At 41.8% G+C, this 26,032-nt stretch overlaps 2 protein-coding genes across 16 annotated transcripts in view; one reads left to right on the forward strand and one right to left on the reverse strand.

Annotated features, from left to right (window-relative positions):
• Positions 1–184: 184 nt before the first annotated feature.
• LOC133401957 (lipid scramblase CLPTM1L-like) lies at positions 185–7,172 on the forward strand. Its single transcript, XM_061675489.1, has 17 exons — positions 185–367; positions 483–574; positions 1,217–1,394; positions 2,346–2,467; positions 2,605–2,683; positions 3,306–3,423; positions 3,529–3,623; positions 3,902–3,986; positions 4,066–4,166; positions 4,246–4,299; positions 4,374–4,430; positions 4,498–4,580; positions 5,545–5,579; positions 6,112–6,167; positions 6,267–6,311; positions 6,432–6,565; positions 6,744–7,172. Exons 1-17 carry the CDS (start codon positions 185–187, stop codon positions 6,811–6,813), a joined length of 1,587 nt encoding a protein of 528 aa, XP_061531473.1. The 3' UTR covers positions 6,814–7,172.
• A 2,067-nt stretch (positions 7,173–9,239) lies between these two features.
• The window catches only part of LOC133401786 (focal adhesion kinase 1-like), a 46,988-nt gene continuing 30,195 nt past the window's right edge, over positions 9,240–26,032 (reverse strand). For 10 of the 15 annotated variants that reach the window (XM_061675181.1, XM_061675180.1, XM_061675173.1 and 7 more), the window contains 11 exons: positions 23,874–23,985; positions 20,513–20,590; positions 20,219–20,407; positions 19,746–19,871; positions 17,924–17,986; positions 15,846–15,885; positions 15,396–15,499; positions 12,074–12,271; positions 11,325–11,405; positions 11,128–11,213; positions 9,240–10,681 (listed from right to left, as the gene is read on the reverse strand). In XM_061675181.1, the coding sequence (XP_061531165.1) occupies positions 10,555–10,681; positions 11,128–11,213; positions 11,325–11,405; positions 12,074–12,271; positions 15,396–15,499; positions 15,846–15,885; positions 17,924–17,986; positions 19,746–19,871; positions 20,219–20,407; positions 20,513–20,590; positions 23,874–23,985 (1,204 nt within the window). In that variant the 3' untranslated portion in view covers positions 9,240–10,554. The remainder of the gene's footprint in view (positions 10,682–11,127; positions 11,214–11,324; positions 11,406–12,073; positions 12,272–15,395; positions 15,500–15,845; positions 15,886–17,923; positions 17,987–19,745; positions 19,872–20,218; positions 20,408–20,512; positions 20,591–23,873; positions 23,986–26,032) is intronic. The other 5 variants (XM_061675187.1, XM_061675186.1, XM_061675178.1 and 2 more) reach the window with 3 other exon arrangements.

The following is a 26,032-nucleotide window of genomic DNA, read 5'->3' on the forward strand; positions in this document are numbered from 1 at the left end:
TCTTCTTTTATCAGCATCCAAGGGAAGGAGAAAAAAAACCAAACAAAAAAAAAAAAATCCAGGGAAGGAGGATGCTGCGGCGGGACCGCAGAAGACCTTAATCCACCAAGTCCCATTCCCTCTCACTCCTTTGTTGATTTTTTTTTTTTTTTTTGGGGGGGGGGGGGGGCGGGGTCGTTGCATCATGTTCCCGTCGTGCTGCTCCAGCAAGAGGAGCGCCACATCCAAGCTCCTCCTGGGGGTCTTCATGGTCTACACGGCCCACACCGCGTGGCTGCTCTACGGATTCCTCAACACCAAGCCGTGCGATGAGGGCCTACGGGAGGGCTGCATCACTTCCTACCTGTCGGCCAGACCCAGACTGCAGGTACATTCTGATGCTTACACACCCCACGAGTACCCCCACACTCCTGACAAATATTCATATTCATATATATATATATATATATATATATATATTTTTTTTTTTTTTTTTTGTCCAGCTGAGTGTGTTCACCTGCCTTGTTCCAGAGAACAGTCAGCTCAACCTGGCTCTCAGAATTGATCCTTTCGACCCTCGCTCGACATTTCAGAGGTGGGTTAACATTTACTTTGTATTACCTTACTGAATTCACGCAAGTATAACAAAGCCAATCTCTATTCTTACGGTTCATGGTGTGGTCTCATATAGGGATTAGGGAATAAGAAATTATTACATAAATACTGCACTGTGCTGTAGGGCAACATAGTACCTGTACGGCATTTACTTTAGTTTTAAAGTATAAGATGACACACACAAAAAACTTTACGTTGGAAAATACATGAGCTCGGCTATTGTGAAACATCGACGCCACTGGAAAAGTACTTGATGTTGTACTGTAGTTTCCTGCATAGGCTTCTTGTTTTCGTGTCTTAAGCGAGTGATTTTTGTCTTAATTCTATGACAGTGTTTATTTTCGGTGTGTGTTTCCCAAAATGTTACCCACGCTGTTGGATGAATATACTGTAAATGGAAATATTTTATGAAATTGAGATGGCTATTTTGAGTGGTGCATTGGATTGAGGGTTTGCTTTCATTTGTAGTATGCTTCTGGTTGAGGGGTAAGATGATGGGTGACGTATTAATCGGTGATTTGTGTTGTGTGTTAGTTTTCTCCAGCTTCTATCTTGTGAGTCAACAATAAAAACAAAAGGGAGGTTATTATTATGCGCTGCATCGTCTGGTGTGTGCATGCAGGCAAGTGAACGTTCCCCTACCAGAAGAGACTCGAGCCAACGGCAGTTTATATGCGGTGGTGTACGTCCACAAGGCCAGTGTTTCCCCGCTGGAGGACAGGCGAGAGGTGCACCACGCAGCTCTGCTTACCACCCACATCAGCCCCGCAAACGCTGAAGGGCGCAGAGACACTCAGAAGGTACGCGGACACGTTAAGTTTATTTGTGTAGCCCTTAATCGCAAAAGAGTCTCAAAGGGCTTCGCAGGGCCACAGTTGGCAATGATTGACGACATCCCCTAATCTACTGTATACAGTACAAGAGGCACTCAAATAAAATAATATTGATACCATTTATGTCAGCTATGGATGTCTCACCAATGGAATCTGTAGTAAAAAAAAAACGAGTCGTGGCATTCAATAATAAAACAAAAAAATAATCTACTGATTCATTAATTTGGGTCATTTTGATGAAATAATCTCAATTAATCACAGGGCAAGTGTGGTGTAGGACACAAGTGCAGCACACTGAACCACCGGAATAGTTGGAAATGACTTCAACATTAGCTGTGACAGATCACTTCATAGCCCGAATACAGAGCAGTTAAGATCACGCAAGATGGTGAGACTTTGAAGATTGTGAATTTGTCCTGGGGCATGTAATGCTCCGGAATCCACAGGTAGCAGGCCAGTCACAGGCAAAAGTTATATGACACGACTCGTTGTCGCAAGCGCAAGGCACAGGGGACTCACGGCGTCTTGCAAGGGTGAGCGTTGAACAATCCGACAATGAGTCATCGACAAAGCTTTAAATCGATGGGTGTGGCTGACAGACTGTGACAAGATTTTATACTTAAGTAAGAATTTAATTTGAAAAAAATCCATTATTTCCCCCCAAAGAGATGAGTGCAATTTATGCAATTATAGGACTTTGATTTTTTGCTGCGTTTTAGGACGGCAATTTTCCCAGCACTTCAAAGTGGCTATTTATAAGCTTCTAAAGGACTTTAGGTAACTTCGAGCACTTTCACTGTCTTGAAAATGTATTTGTTTTACGATCAAGTCCTTTCCAGAACATTCCCATTTCTACCATCTGAAAAAAACAAAACAAACTACAAATGGATTGTTTTTGTGCGTGTGTGGCTTCGTTAGCGCTCCAAATTAAAGCATCCTGTATCCCACTGGAGACCCCGGCTGTCAGTCACGATGATGTCAGAGGACTTCACCTTCGCCAAGGGAGGACTCCCCAGCGACATGCGCCGCTACGTTAGAATGTAAGTCGCGCGACGAAATGTAGTAGAGTAATGCTCTGCAGAACTTATCACAGCTTTAGAACACTGATTGGACTGCGCTAAGGGAGAAATCCCCCATGAGTCAGTGGATCCGTTTCAACTTAAACGTTCTCTGTCAGCTCCCAGGAAGGAAGACGGATCGTCTACCTTCCTCTGCTGCTCATCGACGAGCTCAGCTTCAGAGTCAGAGATCTCATGGTAAAGCAGCCTTACACCACACACGTCTCACAAAGTGTGAGGAATATTTGGCTTTCAGGTGAAATTGCAGGATGAACCTAAAATTCATTACACTTGACCCCCCCCCCCCCCCCCCCCCCCCCCCCCGCTATTCGGCCAATAAGGACCGGGCTGGACCACGGAGAGCCCAAATCATCAGATTATTGAGACCTATTATAAATGCAAAAAAAAAAAAAAAAAAAAATCTTGAATAAACGGCCAATAAGTGTTTTCGGGACTAACCCAAAAAAAATAAATTTTTAAAAAACAACTTGAAAAAAATTAGAAAAAAGAATTGAAAAAAAAAAAAACATAAATCTGCGACGAGTTGAATTTGCGTGTGCTGAACTGAGAGTATGTAAAACATTTGCGGGGGAATTTAATTGGACCTTCTGTAAACTTTTAAACGCACGTATCCAACTGTTCAATGCTTCGGTACTTTTTGGCTCCTCATTCTCTGAAAGGAAGCTGAACGGCAAAATCCAAAACATTTCCAAGGAGGGCCACTTCTATGGCTTTCTGTGACTCTTCCAGTCTCTCAGTATGTGGCGTATGTATTGCAGCGCATGGGCGCGCTACTACTCTTCTGTGCGTCCTTCCACAGGAGATCAACACAAGCACCACCCGCCTGCCCCTCACTGTGTCCTACGAGGGCCTTTCTCTGAGGAGATTCCGATTTTGGGTTCATCTCCAGGATGTGGTTTACTCCCTGCGGCAGTTCGGTGAGGATGAATGGAGGCATACGTTCCCAAAAGCCGCTGCAAGGAAGTATTTCTTGGAAGTATTTTCAAACGGAGTTACGTATTTGTGTTTTTGTTTTCGTGCAGGCTTCTCGGAGGAGTACATTGATGAGATTAAAGGGACTCTGGCGGCCTCGAATCTGTACCTGTTACTGCTGAACGCCCTCATCACGGCCCTGCAAGTAAGTTCGTTTACATTTGCCCGCACAGTCGATGTAAAAAGTCTACACACCCCAGTTTCAATGCAAGTTTTTTTTTTTTTTAACGATAACTTAAGGATGTGGTTGTGTTCATAATTAATCAGTCACAATCAAACTCATGTTAAACGGGAATCAGCACATACCTTCCGCCATTTGATTCACCCCAAGTGAAGTTCAGATGTTCGAGTAGGCTTTTTCCTGTCACTCGCTGAGTGCGAACGGCTGTTTGTCTCTGCGTTGGCGACCTCTGACCTTCACAGCTCATATGTGAACTCCTGGCTCTCAAAAATGACATCAGCTCGTGGAGGAAAAAGAAGAGCATGGCAGGAATGTCCAGGAAATCCGGTGAGAGGCTCTCATGTGCAAAGACAAACCATGACACGAGAGACTGCAAAGAACTACATTTTGTACACATTCCGAACAGTTTTGTGGCGAAGTCTGGGCACGCTGCTGATTTTCCTGCATCTGCTGGAGGAGACCAGCCTGCTCGTGTTACTTCCTGTCGGGCTGGCAGCATGTGTGGAGGTATTGTTGCGACACGTCCGAAATAACACCGAGCACCGAACGGAAATTGGAACGGCGCGCCGGTACGCTGTCTCATCAGGTGTGGAAGGTGTTTAAAGTATTTCGGATCAAGGTGAACTGGGGACGACCCACCGTGAGTACCGAAGGAAGCGCACTCACGTTAGCATCTGTGCAAAGTGATGTGATGGTCAACAGTTGGGTCTCTAGGTGCAGGTAAACAAGCTGGACGAAGAAGAACAGAGGACAGTGCAGTTTGACAAGCAGGTGCTTCTACTTGCCAATGTTTGGATTTCCTACTTTTACGCACGTTTGACGTGCTGTTTCTCTCCAGGCGTCCACGTACTTGTCCTACTTGATCTATCCCCTGTGCATCAGTGGAGCTATTTTCTCACTGGCTTACTTACGGCAAAAAAGGTGAGTGGCTCACGGTCAAAATCGCTTCTCCTCCGCCTCGTCGTTTGGATTTGGATTTGGACTCGGTCTGACCGGCGTCGCCACGCGATCACGTCTCACTCCCGCCAGCCGCTTGGACACTTACGGCGCCGTCATGCGCAACACTTCCCTGATTGATACGATTAGATATATTAGTTATATACACAACCAGTAAGGAAGCTCAAGCACAAAATGCACTTCAGGTGAATAAATGTTGTGGCACGATGGAATGTGGGCTGGGAAAAGTATGGTTGGCAGCCCACACTCTGCCTGCTCCGTTCTTTAATCCGGCCCGCCCAACATATTTACCTGAGCAACGGGACGCATTTTCAAAATTGGTCAATTCAAATGTATTTCATTATTTTTACTCCAGTGAGTGCATTCGGTAATAGGTTAATTGATGTATTTGACCTTCTATCTTCATTTCATTATTTTGTAATTATTCGATTACGTGATTGGTTTGTAGGTCATGAATAATAGAATTGAAATGAGAATGAATTATTATTTTCTAATTGAAATGAATTTCACACATTTGACATGTATTCGTGCGTTATTGACATTTTTTTATTCATCTAACTAATTCAATAATTGGATGACGGACTTGTTGAAAATAGTCAAATGAATAATCTTACATATAGAGTATGTTGAGTATGCTCAACATGTACTGTATTTATAGGTTGTATTAATTGGTCAAATAATTACAAATAATATAATTCAAACGGAGACTTGTTGAATTTGTAAACATTTTATTAGTAAAATACGAATGAAGTGGGCCCGCTGTCCGTTTAAAAAAAAAAAAACAATTAAAAGAGGCCATTGAGCACAAACGTTTACTCATCCCTGGGTTAAATGCGTGCATTTGACAACTAAAATCTGTGTTAGTCTGTGTGTGTGTGTGTGGCCATAATGAGGTGAATTAACACATCAATGTGTTCAATTTTAACAGTTACTTTTCCTGGATGGTCAACAGCCTGGTGACTGGTGAGGTCATATTAATAATCATTGTGTTATCTGAGCATATTTCCATTTTCTTCCAGCTGTCAAATTCGTGACATTTGTTCAAGCAAAACAGGAAGTTTTAACCTAGATTTTATTCGGTCGCACTCAAAATGAAAAAAAAAAAGCGACGTCTGAGTATGCAAAACGTCTGCAGCCGATCATGACAGCGACAGGGTGCGCTACTAAATTGTAAATATGCTTATCATATACTTTTCAGATTAAAAGTGTCACTTTGCGGTGAAGGTGGAGGAACTGCAAATAATATTTGTTGTGTTGAGCTATTCAATGTGTTCTTGTTTTGTTGGCTTATTCAAAAATGGTGAGTAGTTTGTACATGTGGTAAATAAATGTAATTTAGACTGGTTTTGAATCATTTTGAGTGCAATTGTTTGACAGTATAGTACAGTACAGTACAGTACAGTATGCCAGTAATGTAGGGACAGAAGCTTCATATTTCAGTTGTTTTCCTTTTGGACTTCTGACAAGTCGTCACGTCGCTTGTTTTCCATCACAGGAGTGTACGCATTTGGCTTTCTGTCTATGGCTCCTCAGCTATTTATTAACCACAAGGTCAGTCCTGTACTTAAAACCTCTTACAGTACATTTCCGAGCTCCTTTAAAGTGGACTACTAATCAATAATCAATTATGATGTGATGTTTTCCTACCAGCTGAGATCTGTGAGCCACCTGCAGGGGGCAGTGTTGATGTACAGAGTGAGTGGGATGACCCAACTTTCAATTGCAAGATATTGCATTTCACAGGAAGGTGTGTTTTTTTAAATGCACCCCCCCCCCCCCTCTCTCTCTCTCTCTCTCTCTCTCTCTCTCTGCCAGGGAGTCAACACGCTGATTTCAGACGTTTGCTCCTGTGCCGCCATCTTCTCCTCCTCTGAGGCTTTCTTGTCCTCTCACCAACTCTCCTGTTTCAGAGATGAGCTCTTCTTCCTCATCTGCCTCTACCAAAGAAGGTAGCACACACTACTCTCGTTTACGCTTTAGAACGGGACTCTAGTTATCACTAATACGTGGAGGGCCTGAACAACGAAGGTCAAAGGTCTTACAAGCAGGGCCAACTACAGCTCTGTCTGAATGTTCATCGAAATAACCGCAGACTTCCTACTGTCTTGCCTTGTGCTTCCCCATCAGGCGTTCGGCCCCGAAGGCCAGAAGATCCGAAAGCGGATCTCACAGCAAGAAAGTCAAAAAGACTCAGTGAGCAGGCGGGAAAGCAAACACCGACCACAAGTCAGACGGTGGACTCGCCAGTGCTCCTTTCCTACATTCAACTTTCTACTTTCACTCGTTCTGTGAGAGAAGAGCCACACCATCATAAATACAGCCATCATGTGCATTTGTCGTGTCATACAGCGTGAGTGGAGCCATTTAACATTCATCCTCGCTATGCCGCAGCTCCATGAGGGTGCGGAACCTAATTCATAATTGACACATGCGCCTGTTGCTCACAAAGTTCACTTGATGCGTATTTCCGCTGCAAATGTAAATAGGCTGAATGCAAACTGCTGACTATGAAGAGAAATGTAATGCTCCAAACTGTTTCTAATTGACCGTATGATTTTGCACTTGAATAAACAATGTTTTTGTTTGTGCTTAATGTTCAGGTTGCGCAATGACTTACAAGGAACTGATAATGTGCACGTGTGTGAGTATGTCTACATTTTTGTGTGCTACACGTTTCAATTTTAACACAGGACAAATGTAGGAATGCTGTTTTATGACCCGCCAAGTATGTATTTTGATTTGTTAGAGAGGGTGCCATACTGCCATTATGCAATGCATAGGAGTTGGCACTTGATTAGAGAAAAGAAGACAAAACAACTTGTCAAGCAGTCATGCGGCACAAGTCAACATGTGCGTACTTGCAAAGGAAAAAGAAAACAAAAACCAAAAAAAAAAAAAAACAAGGCTTTGTTCCAGAAAGGAATTGGCTTTCATTTGGACAGTATGACTGACAGCAGAATAACACGCGACAAGTATCTATGAAACCGAGCATCAAAGAATGCCACGCACACACTGCACGACAGCATTTATGAAATGCTTTCAGGTGAATGCCTCGTTGGTAGATGACACGGGCGGAACTGTGGTCAAGTGGGAGTGTGCCCAAAACAAAGCGGGTGGCAGATTAAAGGTGGTGAGCAGCGAGTCAGTCCGCGGTTGCGGTCAGTATGCTGCTCGGCCTCGTCTTCCTCCCCCTCCTCTTCTCTCCGGGTGAGTGGTCAACTTTCATGCTTGAAGGCCAAATACATTTAAAAAAATAAATATATATATATATATATAATAATAAAAAATATTTTTTTGATGCAGAGTGGCTTCCTGCCTGATTAAATTGTAATATGTAATATTGAAAAATATTATATATTACATATATAGATGACTGCCTCTTCCGTATAGTTGTTTGCATGAATTATAGCTCTCGGCTTCAAAACAATCATTTCGTGGTGAATAATTATGTGCAATAACATAAGATGACGACAAGCTATGGATCGCGGGAAATTGGCATGGGGTTTATAATTATGGGGAAACAACTTTCTAAAATGATCTTTAAACTTTATAACTTATTTTGGAAAATTGCCTTTTTTGAGTGCTTGTATACAAACAGAAATCTTGCAAATCATGTTTTTCGATTTGGGAGCTTCGGGTTTTAGCCGAGAAAACCACCTCTAATTGTCCAGATAAGGAAATCTGTACCGAGCGGTATTTTCGGGGCGGGGCGAGGCGAGGCGAGGGCTGACTCACTTGCACAAGACAAAGTCGCCTTTCTCAAACCGGCCAATTTCAGCAGGACGAGAAATAGGGTTCTTATAGTCTGCTGTAAGTCTTGGTCCTTGGCGTATCTCTAAGACATGTTAGTAAGACACCAGGAAACTGTGAAATTGTGAAAATGCACAATATATTTTGAAAAGTGGTGTTACGTCCTATACTGTGTATCTGGCTATTTTTGGGAAGCAAACTATTTGGTGGCACGAGTCCAACCGTGGACGTGCGTTGTCTCCTGTTGGCAGTTGTGTCATTGAGCTGCTACGTGTGCAGTTCTTCGCTCACGAATGACGAGTAATGAATGACTTTAAAAGCGTGCCCCAAATAATTTGTCCACACAGTGAGCACATATGAAGCTCAAATCCGTTACAAGAGGCATTATTTCTCTAAAGCGCTTGTCACTAAGGGATCCTGGTTTACATCATCATTATTATTATTATTATTATTATTGCAGTCCAATGAAAAGCATGCGTACTCAAATTCTGTTTGTACTTTTTTTTTTTTTACTACCCAAATGCAACAGAAAGACAGTTTGTTGTTTCTGTATAAAAACATAAGAGGCACATGATTTGGAAGGTCATGCTTTTCATTGGACAGCAACAAGCATATAATATAGCTCTGACAATTGTACCTCATATTTTATTTACGGTAGTTCATTTTAAACATGGGACTACAACATGCTTGAACTGTATGTTACGTTAACAGTTGTAAAATCAATTTTGGCGCTAGTGATCAATGTATTGTATTTTGCAAGAGGCTCAGTTGAGTAAAAAGGTTTTTTTAATGTGAAATGGGACACACCATTTCCATTTCTGCATGATTTTTATTTAGTCCCCCCCCCCCGCCCGCTATTTAACAAGAAGGCCAATTAAGCTCAGAAGACAAAATAAAAACCAGTGTTTACTAGTAGGACTTCTGTACAATTGACCAGTGATGCACACCGGTAAAGTTTACAATACTGTATACCAACGAGGAGATTTACACAACAACAAAGAGATAAAATAAACTGTTTATTTTACATTTGTAACCCTATTTCACCCAGGTATCGATTGGCTGGCTAGACGTGATAATCAAACCTGGATCAAACTACTCTTGATTCATTTTGGTGCTGTGCAAATACGCTCTCCTCCATACCACCACGTCACGCCGCACGCGCGCACTTTTGCGTTTTCAGTTCGTTCTGGTGATTTTGCAAGATGACGTTCCAGTTTGGTGGCTCAGCACCTCAGACCGACGATCCTCGACCCGTTGCCGCCGTCACGTTCATTTGCATTCCTGGCAAATCGCTCGGTGGATACGATGGCGGGAACAGTGACAGTGGGACAGAGAAGAGACGGCCTCGTCGTAAAAGTGACGACGGACACTCCCTCGTCACCCGCCTTCATCTTTTTCCTCCTCAGTGCTGCTGGGATCAAATATGTATGGGTTTTCTGTTTAGACCAAGAGGAGAAGAAAAAGAAGAAAAAAAGAGACGCACAATAATAAAAAAAATAAAATAAACACAGCCCAACACATGAAGAGCAAACTCGGTTGAGTGAGATCTGAGGCGACTTCTTTAAAGTCTGTCAAACGTGCTCAGACTGGAGCCGAGGGAGGAAGACAATAGGGAAGAAAAAAAATTTTTTTTTCCTTTGTCTTGCATTGTGTCCTTTCCTTCGTCTCGTTTGTGATGCTATAAATAAAAAAACGGGGTGACAACGGGGGGGTAAAATGGGAAGCAGAGGAGCAAATTCGGCACGAAGACGTGAAGGTTTCTGCGTCACGTGACTGGGAGGGGGGGGGGGGGAAGGAAAACTGCTGACATGCTGGAGCCTCTTCCTTGTGATATGATGAAGCTCTAGAGAGTCCGGTTCTGATGGCTTGGCTGACTCCAACACTGAGAACCGGTTTGGACGCAACACAACTTCAGTCACGCTGGGCTCACCCAAGGTGTTCTATTTTAAAACCATCGTACTTTTCTTCCCTTTCTCCCAGTTTAGTCCACACAGAGCAACGACGACAAATCCCCGATTCGGGAATTGTTTTTGCCCGGTTCTTGAAAAAGATCTCACAGTGGTGCAGAGTTAGATAAGGGATCGGCTCCGTGGTTACGTCGAGGGGATGACGATATTAGTCATCTCCGACAACTGTCACTGATAAGGAAGTAGACGGATCCCGCGGTCTGTAAACGGCGCTTGTGAGGCTAGTGCGGGCGGGACTGGGCCATCATCTTGAGCCGGGATTGGTCGATGACATCCAGCAGATTTTTGGCGTCCACGGCGAGGGCGTGAGCGGCGGTGAGCATCTGCTTCTTATAGTCTTGCTGAAGACTGAACACAATACAACATTTTTTTTGGTTATAATTTAGCTATGTGACAGTTCAACAAGTACTGGAGACAAGCAAAGGACATCATTCAACACCTTATACATTTATTTCTTAGTATAAAACAAGTTGCACTTATCGCAAAACACTACCCATACATATTTATGATGATTTTAAACGACATGTAACATTTATAGTGAGTTCAATTAAGTGAAACATACAAAGAATTAGAGCCGCATTGAAAAGAAAAAAATACTGTAGTAGTACTGGACTTCAATACGATAACCCTGGGAAATACTTAAAACATCACTAAAAAGTAGTGGAACAATAGCTGGCAAAACAACGTCAAAAGTATTTGATTTATATTCATTTAAAAAATGATAAGTAAACTAATCCCCCCCCCCCTCCCAAAATATCAACTATTCATTGTGCATTGTGATGTTAAGGACCGACCTGGTCATCACGTACTGTTGAGCTAACTTCATTTTCCCAATCAACTCTGCCAAGTCGGAGTTCAAAAGCTTTTGCGCCATCTCGATCTGCAAAAAAAAAAAAAGGAGCATTTATTGTACATCAATAATAATAATGATGATATAATACTGTATGCCTACAGGCATTGTGGTTGTATCCGTATCTGCTTGCCGTTTTACCTCTCTGTGTGTGCTGGCTGGAAGTTGCGGCAGGGTCTCGTCAACCGTGGCCAGCAGCGTCCTCAATGCGAGGCCCACATCCTGAAAACAGGAAACCACAAAATCTTTGTGAGTCGCAGACTTCTGATAGAAAGGCGAGCTCGGATGACGTCAATTGCATCCAAAGAACTGGCAGTTCTTGTTATTTATCAGTGTACTAAACAAGACACAGAGGGCCTTATTCACTAAAAGTTTGCGCGTTCTGAGAAGATCATATGCAAATTGTATTCATTTAACATGGGGAATGTGGTTTATCAAACGTGAGACGAATTGCGGTGGCTGATTTTATGACTTTAAATAGCGCGTCTGAAAGGCAGGTGCAAACCAGCACGCGCAGCGGTGTCAGCATAGCACAGAAAAAGAAAAAAAAAAACGAGAGAGGCGACAGGGACATTTTTCGAAATGGTACAAACAAAAACTATCATGTCATATCATCTATTCCGCAATGGAATTTTGTAGCTTTTGAAGGATCTAAGGGCTGACTAGGAGCTGGTCACGAAGGAGTCATGCCGTATTATGACAAAACGGCTTTCAACTCTGCATTTCCACGCATCTGAGACATTTCAGCACACTGTAAGAATTGCTGCTGGCCAACCAAAGTAAATTATGCAAAACACGCAGTGCTTTTTGAGCGAACACATAATATAGCGCCTACTTTTCGGGATTTGATCAAATCAGGTTTTGAAGACAACATGCTTCATCTCAGTTACCTTGACCATGGGAACGTACTCCTCGGGAGGAGCTGGCTGAATCTTGCTCGACATCTCGATCACAGCTTTGACCAAGCCCGTCACGTTCTCGTACACCTTGTCGTTGGAGCGGTCCAGATTGGCGGTGGGAGGGGGGCTGATCTCTTGGGGCTGTAGCTGAGCCAAGTGAAGTACGAACATCAATAAGTGGTGCGTTTGCTAAGTGACAGAACACAACGAGAAGCACGACAAACGTGGAGACGATACAGATGAGACGTACAACATGAATGTTTTTACATGCGTCTCATCCACTGGATGGTTTGCAGGTCAACAACGCTACCGACACTAAACTGGAAGGAACTAATGAGTGAAACTAAGGGTGCGCAGACCTGAGCAAAGGCTGAAAAATCCTAAAGATGACCATCAGACTTGTTCAATTAAAAAGTAATGATGGAGCAAGTTATACTGATCCAATCCAGTCCTGCAGGTGGTGGTAATATATACAGAACGTGGTGTCTGCATGGACACAGAGGCAATGCGATTCTTCACAAGCACATCAAACTTTGCATCACAAAGGCTGGAAATTATATTGACGATGTTAGCTGTTAATATCCCAATTGAATAAAATGCCGTTGAAAAAAATACTTCAAACTATCGTTTGTGGCCTGTGTGTCCAGACTTTAGGGACACCCTGTACAGTCCAAAGCGGGTGAAAATTGCAACGCACAGCAACTGTTCAAGTTTCATTGGAATCAAATTCAATTGAAAAAATGTGCTAAATCGCATGAAGTGACTACATGAATGGACATATTATTTTTAAGCTTTATGACAGTGCAACAATCCCCACATCAGTATGCGCGCTTCTTTTTAATGGCCACCAGATGGCTCTAAGACACACCAAACTTACAGTATTTAAAGTTCTAAAGCAGATGAACGCATACACACGATCTTGGAATTTGAAATTGGCTCATTATTTAATTTTGCGGATTCTATTTTTCATCTCTTTCTATGTACATTCTTGTTCTCGAAATTAGACTCAACTTGCAAAAATTCCGAAAATCATGGGTGCTATTCAGTGAAATATTTTCTGAATGAAAACAGATATGCAAATAAAGGATCACCTTGTACAATAAGATGACAGGTGGGCACAGCATATGGCGGTCCGAGAGTCAAATAGGACAATAAAAACCTTCTGATCATATTACATTGGCTACTAAATTGGGACGTTGTGTTACACATGAATAAAAACAGAATACAATGACTTGCAAATCATGTTCAACCTATATTTAATTGAATACACTACAAAGACAAGATATTTAATGTTCAAACTGTGGAACTTTATTGTTTTTAGCAAATAATCATTAACTTAGAATTTTATGGCTGCAACACGTTCCCAAAAATCCGGGACAGGGTCATGTTTCCCACTGTGTTACACCACCTTTTCTTTTAACAACATTCAATAAACGTTTGGGAACTGAGGACACTCATTGTTGAAGCTTTGAAGGTGGAATTCTTTTCTATTCCTGGTTGATGTACAGCTTCAGCTGTTCAACAGTCCGGGGTCTCCGTTAGTCGTATTTTACGCTTCATAATACGCCACACATTTTCAATGGGAGACAGGTCTGGACTGCAGGCAGGCCAGACTAGTACCCACACTCTTTTACTACGAAGCCACGCTGTTGTAACACGTGCAGAATGTGGTTTGGGATTGTCTTGCTGAAATAAGCAGGGACGTCCATGAAAAAGATGTTGCTTGGATGGCAGCACATGTTTCTCCAAAACCTGTATGTACCTTTTCAGCATGAATGGCGCCTTCACAGATGTGTAAGTTACCCATGCCGTTGGCACTAACACAGCCCCATACCATCACAGATGCTGGCTTTTGAACTTTGCGTCCATAACAGTCCGGATGTTTGTTTTCCTCTTTGGCCCGGAGGACACGACGTCCACAATTTCCAAAAACATTTTGAAATGTGGATTCGTCGGACCACAGAACACTTTTTCACTTTGCGTCAGTCCAACTTAGATGAGCTCGGGCCCAGAGAAGCCGGGGGCGTTGTTGATAAATGGCTTTTGCTTTGCATAGTAGAGTTTCAAGTTGCACTTACGGTTGTAGCGCCGAACTGTATTTACTGACATTGGTTTTCTGAAGTGTTCCTGAGCCTATGTGGTGATATCCTTTACGTACTGATGTTGGTTTTTGATGCAGTGCCGCCTGAGGGATCAACGGTCACAGGCATTCAATGTTGGTTTCCGGCCTTGCTGCTTAGATGCAGTGATTTCTCCAGATTCTCCGAACCTTTTGATGATATTATGGACCGTAGATGATGAAATCCCTAAATTCCTTGCAGTTGTACGTTGAGGAACATTGTCCTTAAACATTTGGACTATTTTTCTCACGCACTTGTTCACAAAGAGGTGAACCTCGCCCCATCTTTGCTTGTGAATAACTGAGCAATTCAGGGAAGCTCCTTTTCTACCCAATCACGGCACCTACCTGTTCCCAATTAGCCTGTTCACCTGTGAGATGTTCCAAACAGATGTTTGATGAGCATTCCTCAACTTTCTCAGCCTGTTTTGCCACTTGTTCACAAAGAGGTTAACCTCGCCCCGTCTTTGCTTGTGAATGACCGACCAAACTCAGGGAAGCTCCTTGTTGCAGCCATAAAATTCAAAGTTAATGATTATTTGCTAAAAACAATAAAGTTTCTCAGTTTGAACATTAAATATCTTGTCTTTGTAGTGCATTCATTAAAGATAGGTTGAACATGATTTGCAAATCATTGTATTCTGTTTTTATCTACGTTTAACACAATGTCCCAACTTCATTGGAATTGGGGTTGTAAAACAGACAGCTGTGTGATTACGTTTTCAGTCATTTTTTGTACATTGTTAGTAAAAGCTCATATTGGCTAAAGAGCAGAAGCGTTTGTTTAAGGGGGAAATAATCTTGAAGTCACACTGCAGCAAAAGGGAAGAGCAGGAAAGAAGTAAGGAATCGATTGGAGTACTGAAATGAATGTGTGTGATGAACAACGAGAGACAGACAGACAGACAGACAGTGTGCTGCTTACCCGCCAGGCCTGGGGGCGGGGGGGGGGGTCAACATTAATGCAGAGTACAGGAGGAGGAAGAGGAGTGACAGTGGGAGCAAGCAAATCAAAAGAAGACATTATTGAGAAAGCGTTTAAACATGTACTGTACACTGTGTATATTAGATACAGGTTGTGTTGCTTTTGTTTGATGATGACATTCAAGTACAAATATGCTGCACATTTATAATTTAAAAATCAGGTTGTCGTTTTTTTTTTTTTTTTGCACACTTGCATGCTTTCTCGTGTACCTTCACTCCGTCATTGTAGCTGTCTGCAGTGTTCAGACCGGCCAGACTGCACCCTTGGCTCTGGGCCCCAGGTCGTGGTGGTTTCTTTGGGGGGGCCACAAGCTCTGCGGGAAACATCTCCTTAGTTCTAGAGTGGAGTCGACCCAGCGGAAGCTAATCTTATGAGCATTTACCCTCAAGATTGTTGAATCTCACAGAATTCAACAATAGTGTGTAGAAACTAGAAATATAAGATGGAGGGTCCTACGCAGAGACTGAAATTTCTCAAAAAAATGCACTGCAAAGTACAGGATACATGATAAAGACACTGTCTGCTGGATGGAGACAAATCTATATCTGTATGAAGCATGCTAGGCCCTTAAATGCACACTTCAGAGGTTTAAATGGAAAGAGAGGGAAAAAACTGTGGTCGGGGGACTGTAATTTCAAGGTTACAGGCCTGTCTATTACCTGCTTTGCCAACGGGCTGGTATATGTGTTGGTTTCCCGTCTGCACAAACAAACACATCAACAATACTTTGGGTTAGCAAGTATGTCCGCATAAGTAGGAGCTCGAGAGGAAATTAGAAAACTTTACAGGCGAGACTATGCGCATGAGAAAAGTAGAAAATGCAACTTAATGTTCAAATCACACAACACTCAGTTTTGTATTTGTCATTTGCAATGGTGTGTGTGTGTGTGTGTGTGTGTGTGGGGGGGGGGGGGGTGGTCTATCACCATGTTACATGCACATAAAAAATGTTCTGTTACCACACACAGAAAAGAAACAGCACACAAAGAACCCTGAAGCGTTCTTGACAAATTTTGTCATGATGCCAGTCAAGTTAAGCTTCTAATTTGTAGGTTAATTATTTGGCTTCTTTTTATGAAAACAAACCAAAAACAAAAGGCTGAGAAAAGTCTTCATGCAATGGGAGACTTGTGGCTTGACAACCAGACACCCGAAAATATTTGACTAGAGTAACAACCCCCCCCCACCCTCACACACACACACATATAGGAGGGAGACTTTCTCCCACCACAAACCACATTCTATGGGAGGAGGAGGTCAGGCAGTGTGATGAATTGCAGAGACAGACTGAAATATCCCTGTTGCCAAGGGCAACATTAGGCTGCAAGGCCAACGTCTTCTGGCACACACAAAAAAATAAAATTCTCTCTGGTATGAATTACATTGAAAATATTACTGTAATTATTTAGACATTTTAAAAAAATTTCAGCAAGACAAAAATAATCCTCTCAAGTCAATTCATACTAGTTTCATTGGCAGTTATTTTGATTTTTTTTTCATTTATTTTAGGGACAAATTGTCTTGTTTCAAGATTGATGAGATTAGATTAATTCACTCTGTAATATTCTCAAGTACAGTTAGAAACACCACACGGAGGGGGGGATGCTTCTAATCAAAATCAAAGTGGGGGACCAGCGACTATAAATCCAGTGTGCCCAGGATACAATAATTTACACAAGGCTTTGGGTGCTAAAAGAATGTTACTGATTAAAATGGCAGTATTTCCTCCAGCACACGTGAACTTGGAGCTGTCTAGCGGTGACCTCATCACCAAGGGAGCATGTTAATTCCAGGTCTGAACATGGCTTCACTTGAAACGACCCATGTGGGATTTTCCTGTGACGCCACGCTTCACACTCGGAATAGTTCCCTGCGTTTTTCTGGCTGTAATTACAGGTGGCCAGATTTGGGCAGAACCCAGTAAACTCCACACGAAAAGATTGCGGCAAAACGCAGACGCAAAGAGAGAAGCACAAAGACGACCGTTTGGTGTTGATGCAATGGTTTTCTATTAATAACCAGCTGTGATGTGGGAATCCACTGACCCATTATTGCTGACCCCAGCACAAATGGGTTACTTCCTGCTCTAGGATCACAACCCTTTGATGTAATCAAAATAAACACATGCTGCCAGCAATTTGCAACGAGACTAACCAGAACGTGGACTCATTCGTGTCAGACGTCATCTTTGTGTTTTTACCAGTGCTTCCCAACCACTTTCATCAGGCGTGCCGCGTGAAATTTCATTTAACTGGTCCGAAAATTATGATTTATTTACTACAGTTGTATCGTGGTTCATCTATCTATAGCAGTGACGGATACCGTTAGGAACAACAATTCATATCTTTTCCAATCGATGACACAAGCTACAGTTACATTTTATCAACTAAACAGGACCAAAGTTCACATCGAGTAAGTCTTCATCATTTCAGATATAGATATAGACTTTTTCTAACGTTTTTATTTGGTGATGTACTGGTTTTAAAAGAAATAATAAAGAACAATATTTCCCCCCCTCCAACCCCAAAGTGCAACGGGAACAATTCAAGATGTGTCGGGTATCATTGGAGTCATTCATATGCATATCCATCCATCCAAGACTGTATACTCACTGTTATCAACATGACTTGTTTCCTTTAGAACACTGCTGCTGTCATGCTACTGCTGATAACAGCAAGGAAAAAAAAAAGAAAAAAAAAAAAAAGGAAAGAAATATGATGGAGGCAGAAAGACTTACTGGTGGCTGGAGTCCTCCGTCATCTCGGTCCAGACTACCTCGGGAACTTCTGTTTTCCGGTTTCTAAATAAGCACATAAAAATGATAAGAATTACACAAAAAACAAAAAAAATCATCAAATGAGGATTCAAACAACACTGCAGTGAATACATATTAAATTAAATGTACTGTAATTAGTCTTCAGTGACACAAAATCCACAATGTGATCAGACAATGCTAACAAACTTCCACCTGAAGTTTAAACAAAAACTTGCACAGCAAACTCCTAAGTATGTCATCACTTACAGGACTCCCACACATGACTTCCAATAAAGCAGAGAACACACAGTGGGAAGTTGCATGATGCCAAACTAACTGCTTCCATACACACAAACATTGGAGCGACTTAACCACAACTTTCCAATTTCAATCCAAATTCAACAAAGAACAACTACGCTACAAGTACACATACAATCCCATCATTCCCTCTTTGCCTACCAGTTGTCCAAGGCAGGACTTGAAGACCAGCATAGCAATGGAATTCATATATATAGTCGAAGGTGATTTGTGTAGCGCTGCTGCTTCTTGTCTGTATTCTTGTGTGTGTGTGTGTGTGTGTGTGCCAGCAGGTTAATGTGCTGGAGAACACTTCCAAACCTCCCGCACACTTTTATATGACTGTAAAGCCCGGAGAAGGGGGAAAAAAAGAGTTGGAAAGGAGAGGAGGGATGGAGCACGCTGCCAATGAGCGGTTGCGTCGACCACTTTCTCCCCCAAAGCCCATCTTCCTCCTCCTCCTCCTCTCTCTCACCCCTCCCTGAAGGTACTTGCACTATAAAACCAGACTGCAAAATACATGCACGTTTTCAGTGAACTTGTCTGTTGTCACTGGGTGGTTGTGTGTGCGTTGACTGGGCTGTCAGATTCTTAAAGACTATCATTAGCTTGGAATTCCCACAGGCCCCACCTGCCTGCAAACGCACGCACGCACGCACACACACACACACACACACACACACACACGCACACACCATTGTAGAAATATGCATCCTATAGGAACTCTTCCTTGCTTCATTGTTATCTTTGTATACTGCAAGTACATTTTGGATTTTTGATTAGTAGAGGCTGCCACACATAATTTCTGCATACAGTATAACAACAGGCATGCCACAGAAGGAGGCTCAATAGAAGTGGATTCTACGATGAAGTAATCAGCAAGCCTGCATTATTCCAGTATCTTTTTCTTATAGGTCTGACTGCAAGAGTCTAAAATTAAAGCAGTTCTCGGTGAACAAACGTCTGTTTTCAAGCAAGGAATTTAAAGCCTCAAATTAGGAGCAATTCTGAGCTGTTGAAAACAGAGGGGCTTATGTCGGCAGAACGTTACGGCTGTTACTCGGTAACAGAATTGTGAATGAAAAATTAAATTGTGCTTATTCAAATTAAGGAGAGAAAAGTCTCCGTCACCAACTCATTTGAATCTGAGGTTAGTTACGAGTTATTCAACTCAAGAGAATAATTGCTTCAAAATTACAGTAAAGTACTTCTTGTTAGATGTGAGCTTGTTCTTGGTAAATGCGATGATGAATTTGACTAAAAAAATGATAACAAGCATCTGCGCATGGAAAGAAAAATGACATCACTCAAAACTTAAAAAATTTAAAAGCAAGCGAGACTGTTTTTCCATGCAGGTAACAATAACATCTCAAGTTTACACTCAAATGGGAATCTTTGTCATGATTAGGTAATTATACTAATACTCTTGCTTGAAGCAATATATGAGTACAATTCATGCATGGCCTGTAAAGTTCTGTTCTTGTCTTCTGTGTGTGCTTTGCGTTACCAGCAGCCTTTCCTCCTGCTCCAGCCACCTCTGATCCTCCTCCATCTGCTGCTGCTGTATCATCAGCTGTTCCTCCATTAACAGGCACTGCTGGCCTACACACAGCTGCGTGTCTATTGCCCTGTCCTACACACAAACACGGACACATACGCACAAAGACACCACAGGCATGCAGAAGACACAAAAAAAAAAGACGGTGTACAACAGCAAACATGCGACATAAGGATGAAGACAAACATGCACACAGACACAAAACCAAATAGCAAACTGATGAGAAGCAGCAGCAACACAATGGGCAGACACAATGAAAAAATGGTTGTGCATGGGTTGCTTCATCAACATACACTACTCACAAAATAATATTTAACTTTTAGGTAAAATTTCATAAAATGTGCATCGGACGGGCGAGGAGTAATCGTCCATGTCCGACACAAATTAAATGACAAAAGCGCAACGTTCAATTAGTCTCTTACCTCCATAGCTGACCCCCAATGTGCCATGTCCTGCCCATGAGGCTGAGGGAGGTGCTGTACATGTGAGTGCGCGTGGACATGGTGGCGCGGGTGCGTGTGCGCGTGATGCGTCTCCAGCATGGCGGCCTGCGGCGGGTAAAGGGCACTGGGCACTGACGGCAGCGTGTGAGGGCCGGGGTAACCTGCCATCTGACATGAGGAGGGAGGACAGGATTATGTGATGAATACAGCACAATATAATGAACAAATCACATTCTCTGCATAGTTGACTTGAGGATGAAGCTGGTTGCACACCTGGTAGTGGCCAGGGTGCTGGGCACTGGGGAAATAGCCTTCACTGGAGCGGGGACTGGGGTATCCTGGTCTACTAGGCTATGGTCAGAGGAAGAAATAAAGCAGATGCGGTCGGAGGGTTAGAGGACAGGATATTCAACACATGAAGCTCGCAGTTTACCTGGCTATTAGCTCCCCAACAAAGAAAACAACCAGAGACTGACACTACAGGCAAGCTGTTAGTTGTACCAGTTAGCATAACATTAAGATTACTATTTAGATGCAATATAGAGCCACACAGTTTCACTGTGAGTGAACGAAACACAGTGACATATGATGTTACAGCAGGAAACCACCATCCTAAATAGTTCCAGTCCCTGTACCGCCCTTGTTGTGAACACCATCTACTGGTGGATGATGGTAGGGGCCTGAAACTAGTAGACAACATGCTGATGCTTTGCTTCCCCTGTGTTTGGTATGATAACCTATATATCAGACTGTATACGTTATTTTATGTAACCAATGTAATCATTTTTGCACATATAATTTAAAGGTAGAAAATATTGGACACACATTGCATGTGAGCTTTCTGTTTAAAAAAAAAAAAAAAGTCTTTGTGAGAAACAAATTGCCCAATTCCTTCTCCTTCCATAGCACATCTTTAAAAAGAAAACAAAAGCGTTGAGTAGCAAGCTGAAGATTTGTGGCACGAGTCATTGCCTGCACAGTAGACACATTGATCACCATAAAGTTGAAAGTGCAGCGCTGACATACAAAAACAGTGCTGCCACAAACACGCCCACAAATACTTCGAACCAGTCTGGAGTGTGGTTGTAAAAATGTTTTAATGCTTTCTAGCGGACAGCCAAAGTTAATATGATTGTATTCCTTCAATGTTCTTTCACTGGTGCACATCGGTAACTTTAAATTGCTTTTTTTCCCCCAAATTGCTGATCAAATGCTCAAGACTAATTGATGGTCATTGTGATAATATTACAAAACAAATTTGGACATATTTACAAGAACTGCCAGCAATTGTGTGAACATTTGGACCCGTAATTTATCTGTGACATCTTGAACATGGTTGCATGTTTGTACGGCCAGCGGAATAAGGATTTGGACGGACATTCTGAGCAGGCTAAACATAGGGAGTGATAATCTGAGGACACATCAACATAAAGCCTGACACAGACAAAAACAAACAACTGCCAGAAAATGAAACACCACGAAGGTCAATCAGCAGCACGCTGGCAGGCTCAGCACAATCATGCTGACTGCACAATCATGCTCGTCTTGGCAAGTAAAACCCGTCAAAGTCACTCCACGGACGTAGAAATAATTAGAGATCTGGATGGGTTGATGGGGTTAGTGTTCAATGGAGGACATTTTAGTACAAATGTCGCAACATTCTAATTTGGACCACTACATAGGGGGCACTGCAACAGAATCCAGAATATTAAATACAATTTTAACTGAAATCAGTTTGGTAAAGGAATTGTTCTGCATGAAAGTTGGTTCAATCATAAATAGACAGTATGCCATCCTTAACTGTGAATGTCAGATCTATACTAAATATTTTACTCTGTGTTGGATAAATAGGAAAGGGAAGGTAATACAATAGATATTATTTAGATCATATTTCCCTTGTTTCAATAGTTGTGAGTCTGTGGAGTAGTTCAGAGTTCATTATAAGAGTATTATGATGTAGAATGAACTATATGTGACAAATAAGTCTTGAAGGAGCAGAAATACTGTACATATATTCTAAGCATGTAACAGAACTGTGTGATTTGCCTGATTTTAAGGGAATGTTGCGACATTTAGAATGCATTTCCAAAAGCAAGCTAGTAGTCGTTAAATGCATGTTTTTGCAAAACTGCATAACTTGCCTTTAACGATCTGTGAGCGGGCAGCGTGCATGAGGTGAGACAAGATGTGTGGGTAGTTAAAGGAGGGCCTGGCCTTTGCTCGGGTGGATGAAGGGTATTGGTGTACGGATTGCAAAGAGAGGGCACTGGGATTAGTTTGTCAAGGTGTGGGAGAACGAGCTGGGGTGGCAGCGGCCGCCCACATTGGGGCTGGAGGTTAGATGCAGGTTGGAGGTGGACTGTAAGATGAGTTAGGCAGCGGGGCAACTGAGCGGTTTCACTTTGAGAATTTGTCTTGAATTTGGCGTTCTGGAGGTTGAAGGCCCAAGTATCTGAGAAGATGCAACTCTGAGAATAAGGGCTGGGAAGCGAAGGGAGTTGAGTTAAGTGTCTTATTAAGGGATGAGAGCTGTTTGCGTTTGACTGGTTCGAACAGGGCAGGTGGTCGTCAGTAGCGGGATTTGTTTTATGGGCGCAGCTGCCATCGGGCAGGCTCCCTGAATTTGTAGGTCGAGGACTAAATTCAGCATGAGACCGCAGGTGGAAGCTGGACTCTGGGTTTGTGTGGCGCTGGGAGAAACAGCAACTGTGACAGGTTTTGCTGTGTAAAAGAGGTGACTCAGAAGGAAAAGCGGAGCAATGATGGGAATATACGAGTGATGACATAGGAGGAGGTATGGGAGAGGAGTAGCAGGTAGATGAAGGAGGAGGGTTTCCGAGGCAGAGGGAAAGCTGTGAGCCAAAGTGCTGGTTTTGATGGCAATGGTGAGGAGGAGAGGAAGCAGACAGACAATCCAAACTGAAGGTGGACTGCAAGGAAGGACGATGACTGGGCTGCAAACACAATAGAAAGAAAAAAGATAGAAGAGGCACAAACGCATATAAAATAATAAAGTTTTGAGAGAGCAACGCACACATACGAAAGCGGCAGCTGTAACCAAAATCAATTCCAGAATTCGATCATTTTAACACCCTAGGGTAAGTTAACTTAAAGAACTACACTACAATAGACACCAGTGTAGCATTCCGTTTTACTTAAATATGCATTAGTGAAGCCTCACAAACAAACATCTCACTGTCATGTGTCGTTTTCATGACATACTGTATGGCTTTGTATTTGAAACCATGAGGAGGAGTTAACAGATGTTAACAGCGGGGGAACGATGGTTGGAAGCGGGATAAGGTAGCCAGCAGCTGGAGCAACAAGTTGGGAGGGGTTTCGTGGAAGGCGGGGGTTAGAGTTTCTGACTCATGAAACGCAAGTGGTAATGTCACATTTTCCAGTTACAGGACTTATTACAGAAATTGTGGTGCAAAGGCAGTGGTTTTGATAGGAATCTCATCAGTTTGTGCTTTGAGTTGTGAATTGGGGCTAGCATCATAATTAAGTTAATTAATTAATTAAGTCAATCCGGTAAAATCTGATTAAATGTGATTCAAACTGAATATTCACTGTCTTTGTTGTATGTGTCCGCATTCACTAATGGGGAATAACATGGTAGATTCAAACTTACCTTTGGCGGCGCTTCATCAGACCCTCCCGAGTCCCAAGATACAGTGACCTGCCTCCTCATCTCCATCCTGTTCCTCTCCTTCTGCTGGGCCTTCTCCTCCTCTAGTATGGTACTGTAAAAAGTGAGGAAAAACAAGGTTACGTAAGAAGTGTTTCTGTTGAATGGTACTTGAACAAAACAAAAAAAATCTCTTTTCTCTGAAGAAGGATTGCAATCCAGTATTGCAACTGAGAAGAAAACTATATGGGCCATTAACCACTGTAGAGTTTTAATCCTATATATTGTGGCTCAGTGGTCATAAAGTCTTTCCACAAGTGTCTGCTCTTTGTCAAAAGTGCAAGTTTAATTAAAAACATAATAGCGCCTGAATCTACCTACAGTAAGCTGGTATTTAAAACTACTGGTACTTGGAACACCTTAACAAATATACATACATATGCCCTTACAAACAAGCAACCTTTCAAATGTTTCCACATGAGCACACCTCTTAAAGAGACTGTAATAAGAACATACTGGTAACCATATGCTATAGTGATCACATAAAAGAAAGCAATAAAAATACTTGTCACAAATGCTTACAAGACATTTGTTAGAGTGCGCTGACTGCCTTAATAAACTACTACCGTAATTTCTCGTGTATAATGTGCCCCCATGTATAATGTGCACCCCCAAAGTTTACCTCAAAATTCTGGAAAACCCTTCTACCTATGTATAATGCATTTTTAGAATGCATGATTTTGCTTCTACCCATATGACCAAAACATGAAGTATTATCTGTATTTTGTTTGTTTTTTCAAAGAATTATTCTGAAGGTAAACACTTTATTTGAACACACAATACTTTCTTTTTATTTACATGCTTTTATTTTGAAATTCACGGCCCTACTTATATTTCGTAAATGAGAAAACACACAGTTGTGCTCATAAGTTTGATTACCCAGGCAGGATTTTTAAGATGTGTACAATTATTTTAAGAAAACATGAAGTACCAGGCAAAACACATTTTCTCCTATACCCATGTATAATGCGCACTATTGACTTTTGACAATTTTTGGGGGTAAAAAATGCGCATTATAAATGAGAAATTACAGTACCTTAAATTGTAAGCACAAAGTTAAACCAATACTCTGTTCCAGCTTCAGAAATCTTAAAATTTTTCAAATCTTACTTTATACCCGTGTCAAAAAAATATGAAAAAAAATAATAATAACATAAAATATATATATATATATATATATTTTTTAAAATAATATAGAAACATATATATATATATATATATATATATATATATATATATATATATAAAACCATTTAAAAATCAAATGTCCTTGCTACATCGGCTCTTACTGACCTGGGAGAAAAACTGTTAAACCAAATCAGAACGATTCCAAGAGGAGCTGAAGAGTTGATGGCTCACAAAACGGAAAACAGAACGGCTTCACGATCCAGCACACACTCGACTCTCATGCCCTCAACAAGACTAAATGCTATTTTGAGAAACATCATCATTACCCTCCTATACTGTTGTCTCCCACCATGTGTGTTAGTGTGTGTGTGCGTGTCCCTGCACCTGTCCAAGTTCGTCTCTTGGCCGGACATGTCTTTTATTTCAATTAGAATGTAGATTTGTATAAGTGTAAGTGGGGACATTCCTATTTAGGCTTACAGACAAAATAACTTGTAAAACCAAAATTAAAAAAACACTTAATAATATTGAAGATATGTATTTGCATTACATTTGGGCGTTTTCTTCAAGGGATTTGGTGTCGGATTGGCGAGCGAGACAAAGAAAACTCCCGTCATGTGCATTTATACGTTGATTTTACGTATAATATTATTGCATTTAAAACGATTAGTCAACTCAAGCTTTAAAATGACTATTCCATTTATTGCATATGCAACTATGGTTTAAGTTTTTTATTCAATATGAAATGTCTCTGATCTCAAGTGGGTTTATGTTGCGGAGCTGGTTTTAGTAAAAGTATGATTGGATCCTGGTTTGGGCATTTGTTCTTTCAATTGTGGACTGGTATAACGGTATAGTTTTTCATGAGAGATAAGTCTCGCGATTTCTGTATTTGAAAGAGCGAAGGGGGCGGGTATCTAAGGCAGGGAGCCTCTTCTTTAGTCGGCCATCAATCTGGTAGAGCATCATTTTTG

This window comes from Phycodurus eques, chromosome 4 (genome assembly GCF_024500275.1).
Source record: "Phycodurus eques isolate BA_2022a chromosome 4, UOR_Pequ_1.1, whole genome shotgun sequence".
In the NCBI taxonomy this organism is placed as follows: Eukaryota; Metazoa; Chordata; class Actinopteri; order Syngnathiformes; family Syngnathidae; genus Phycodurus; species Phycodurus eques.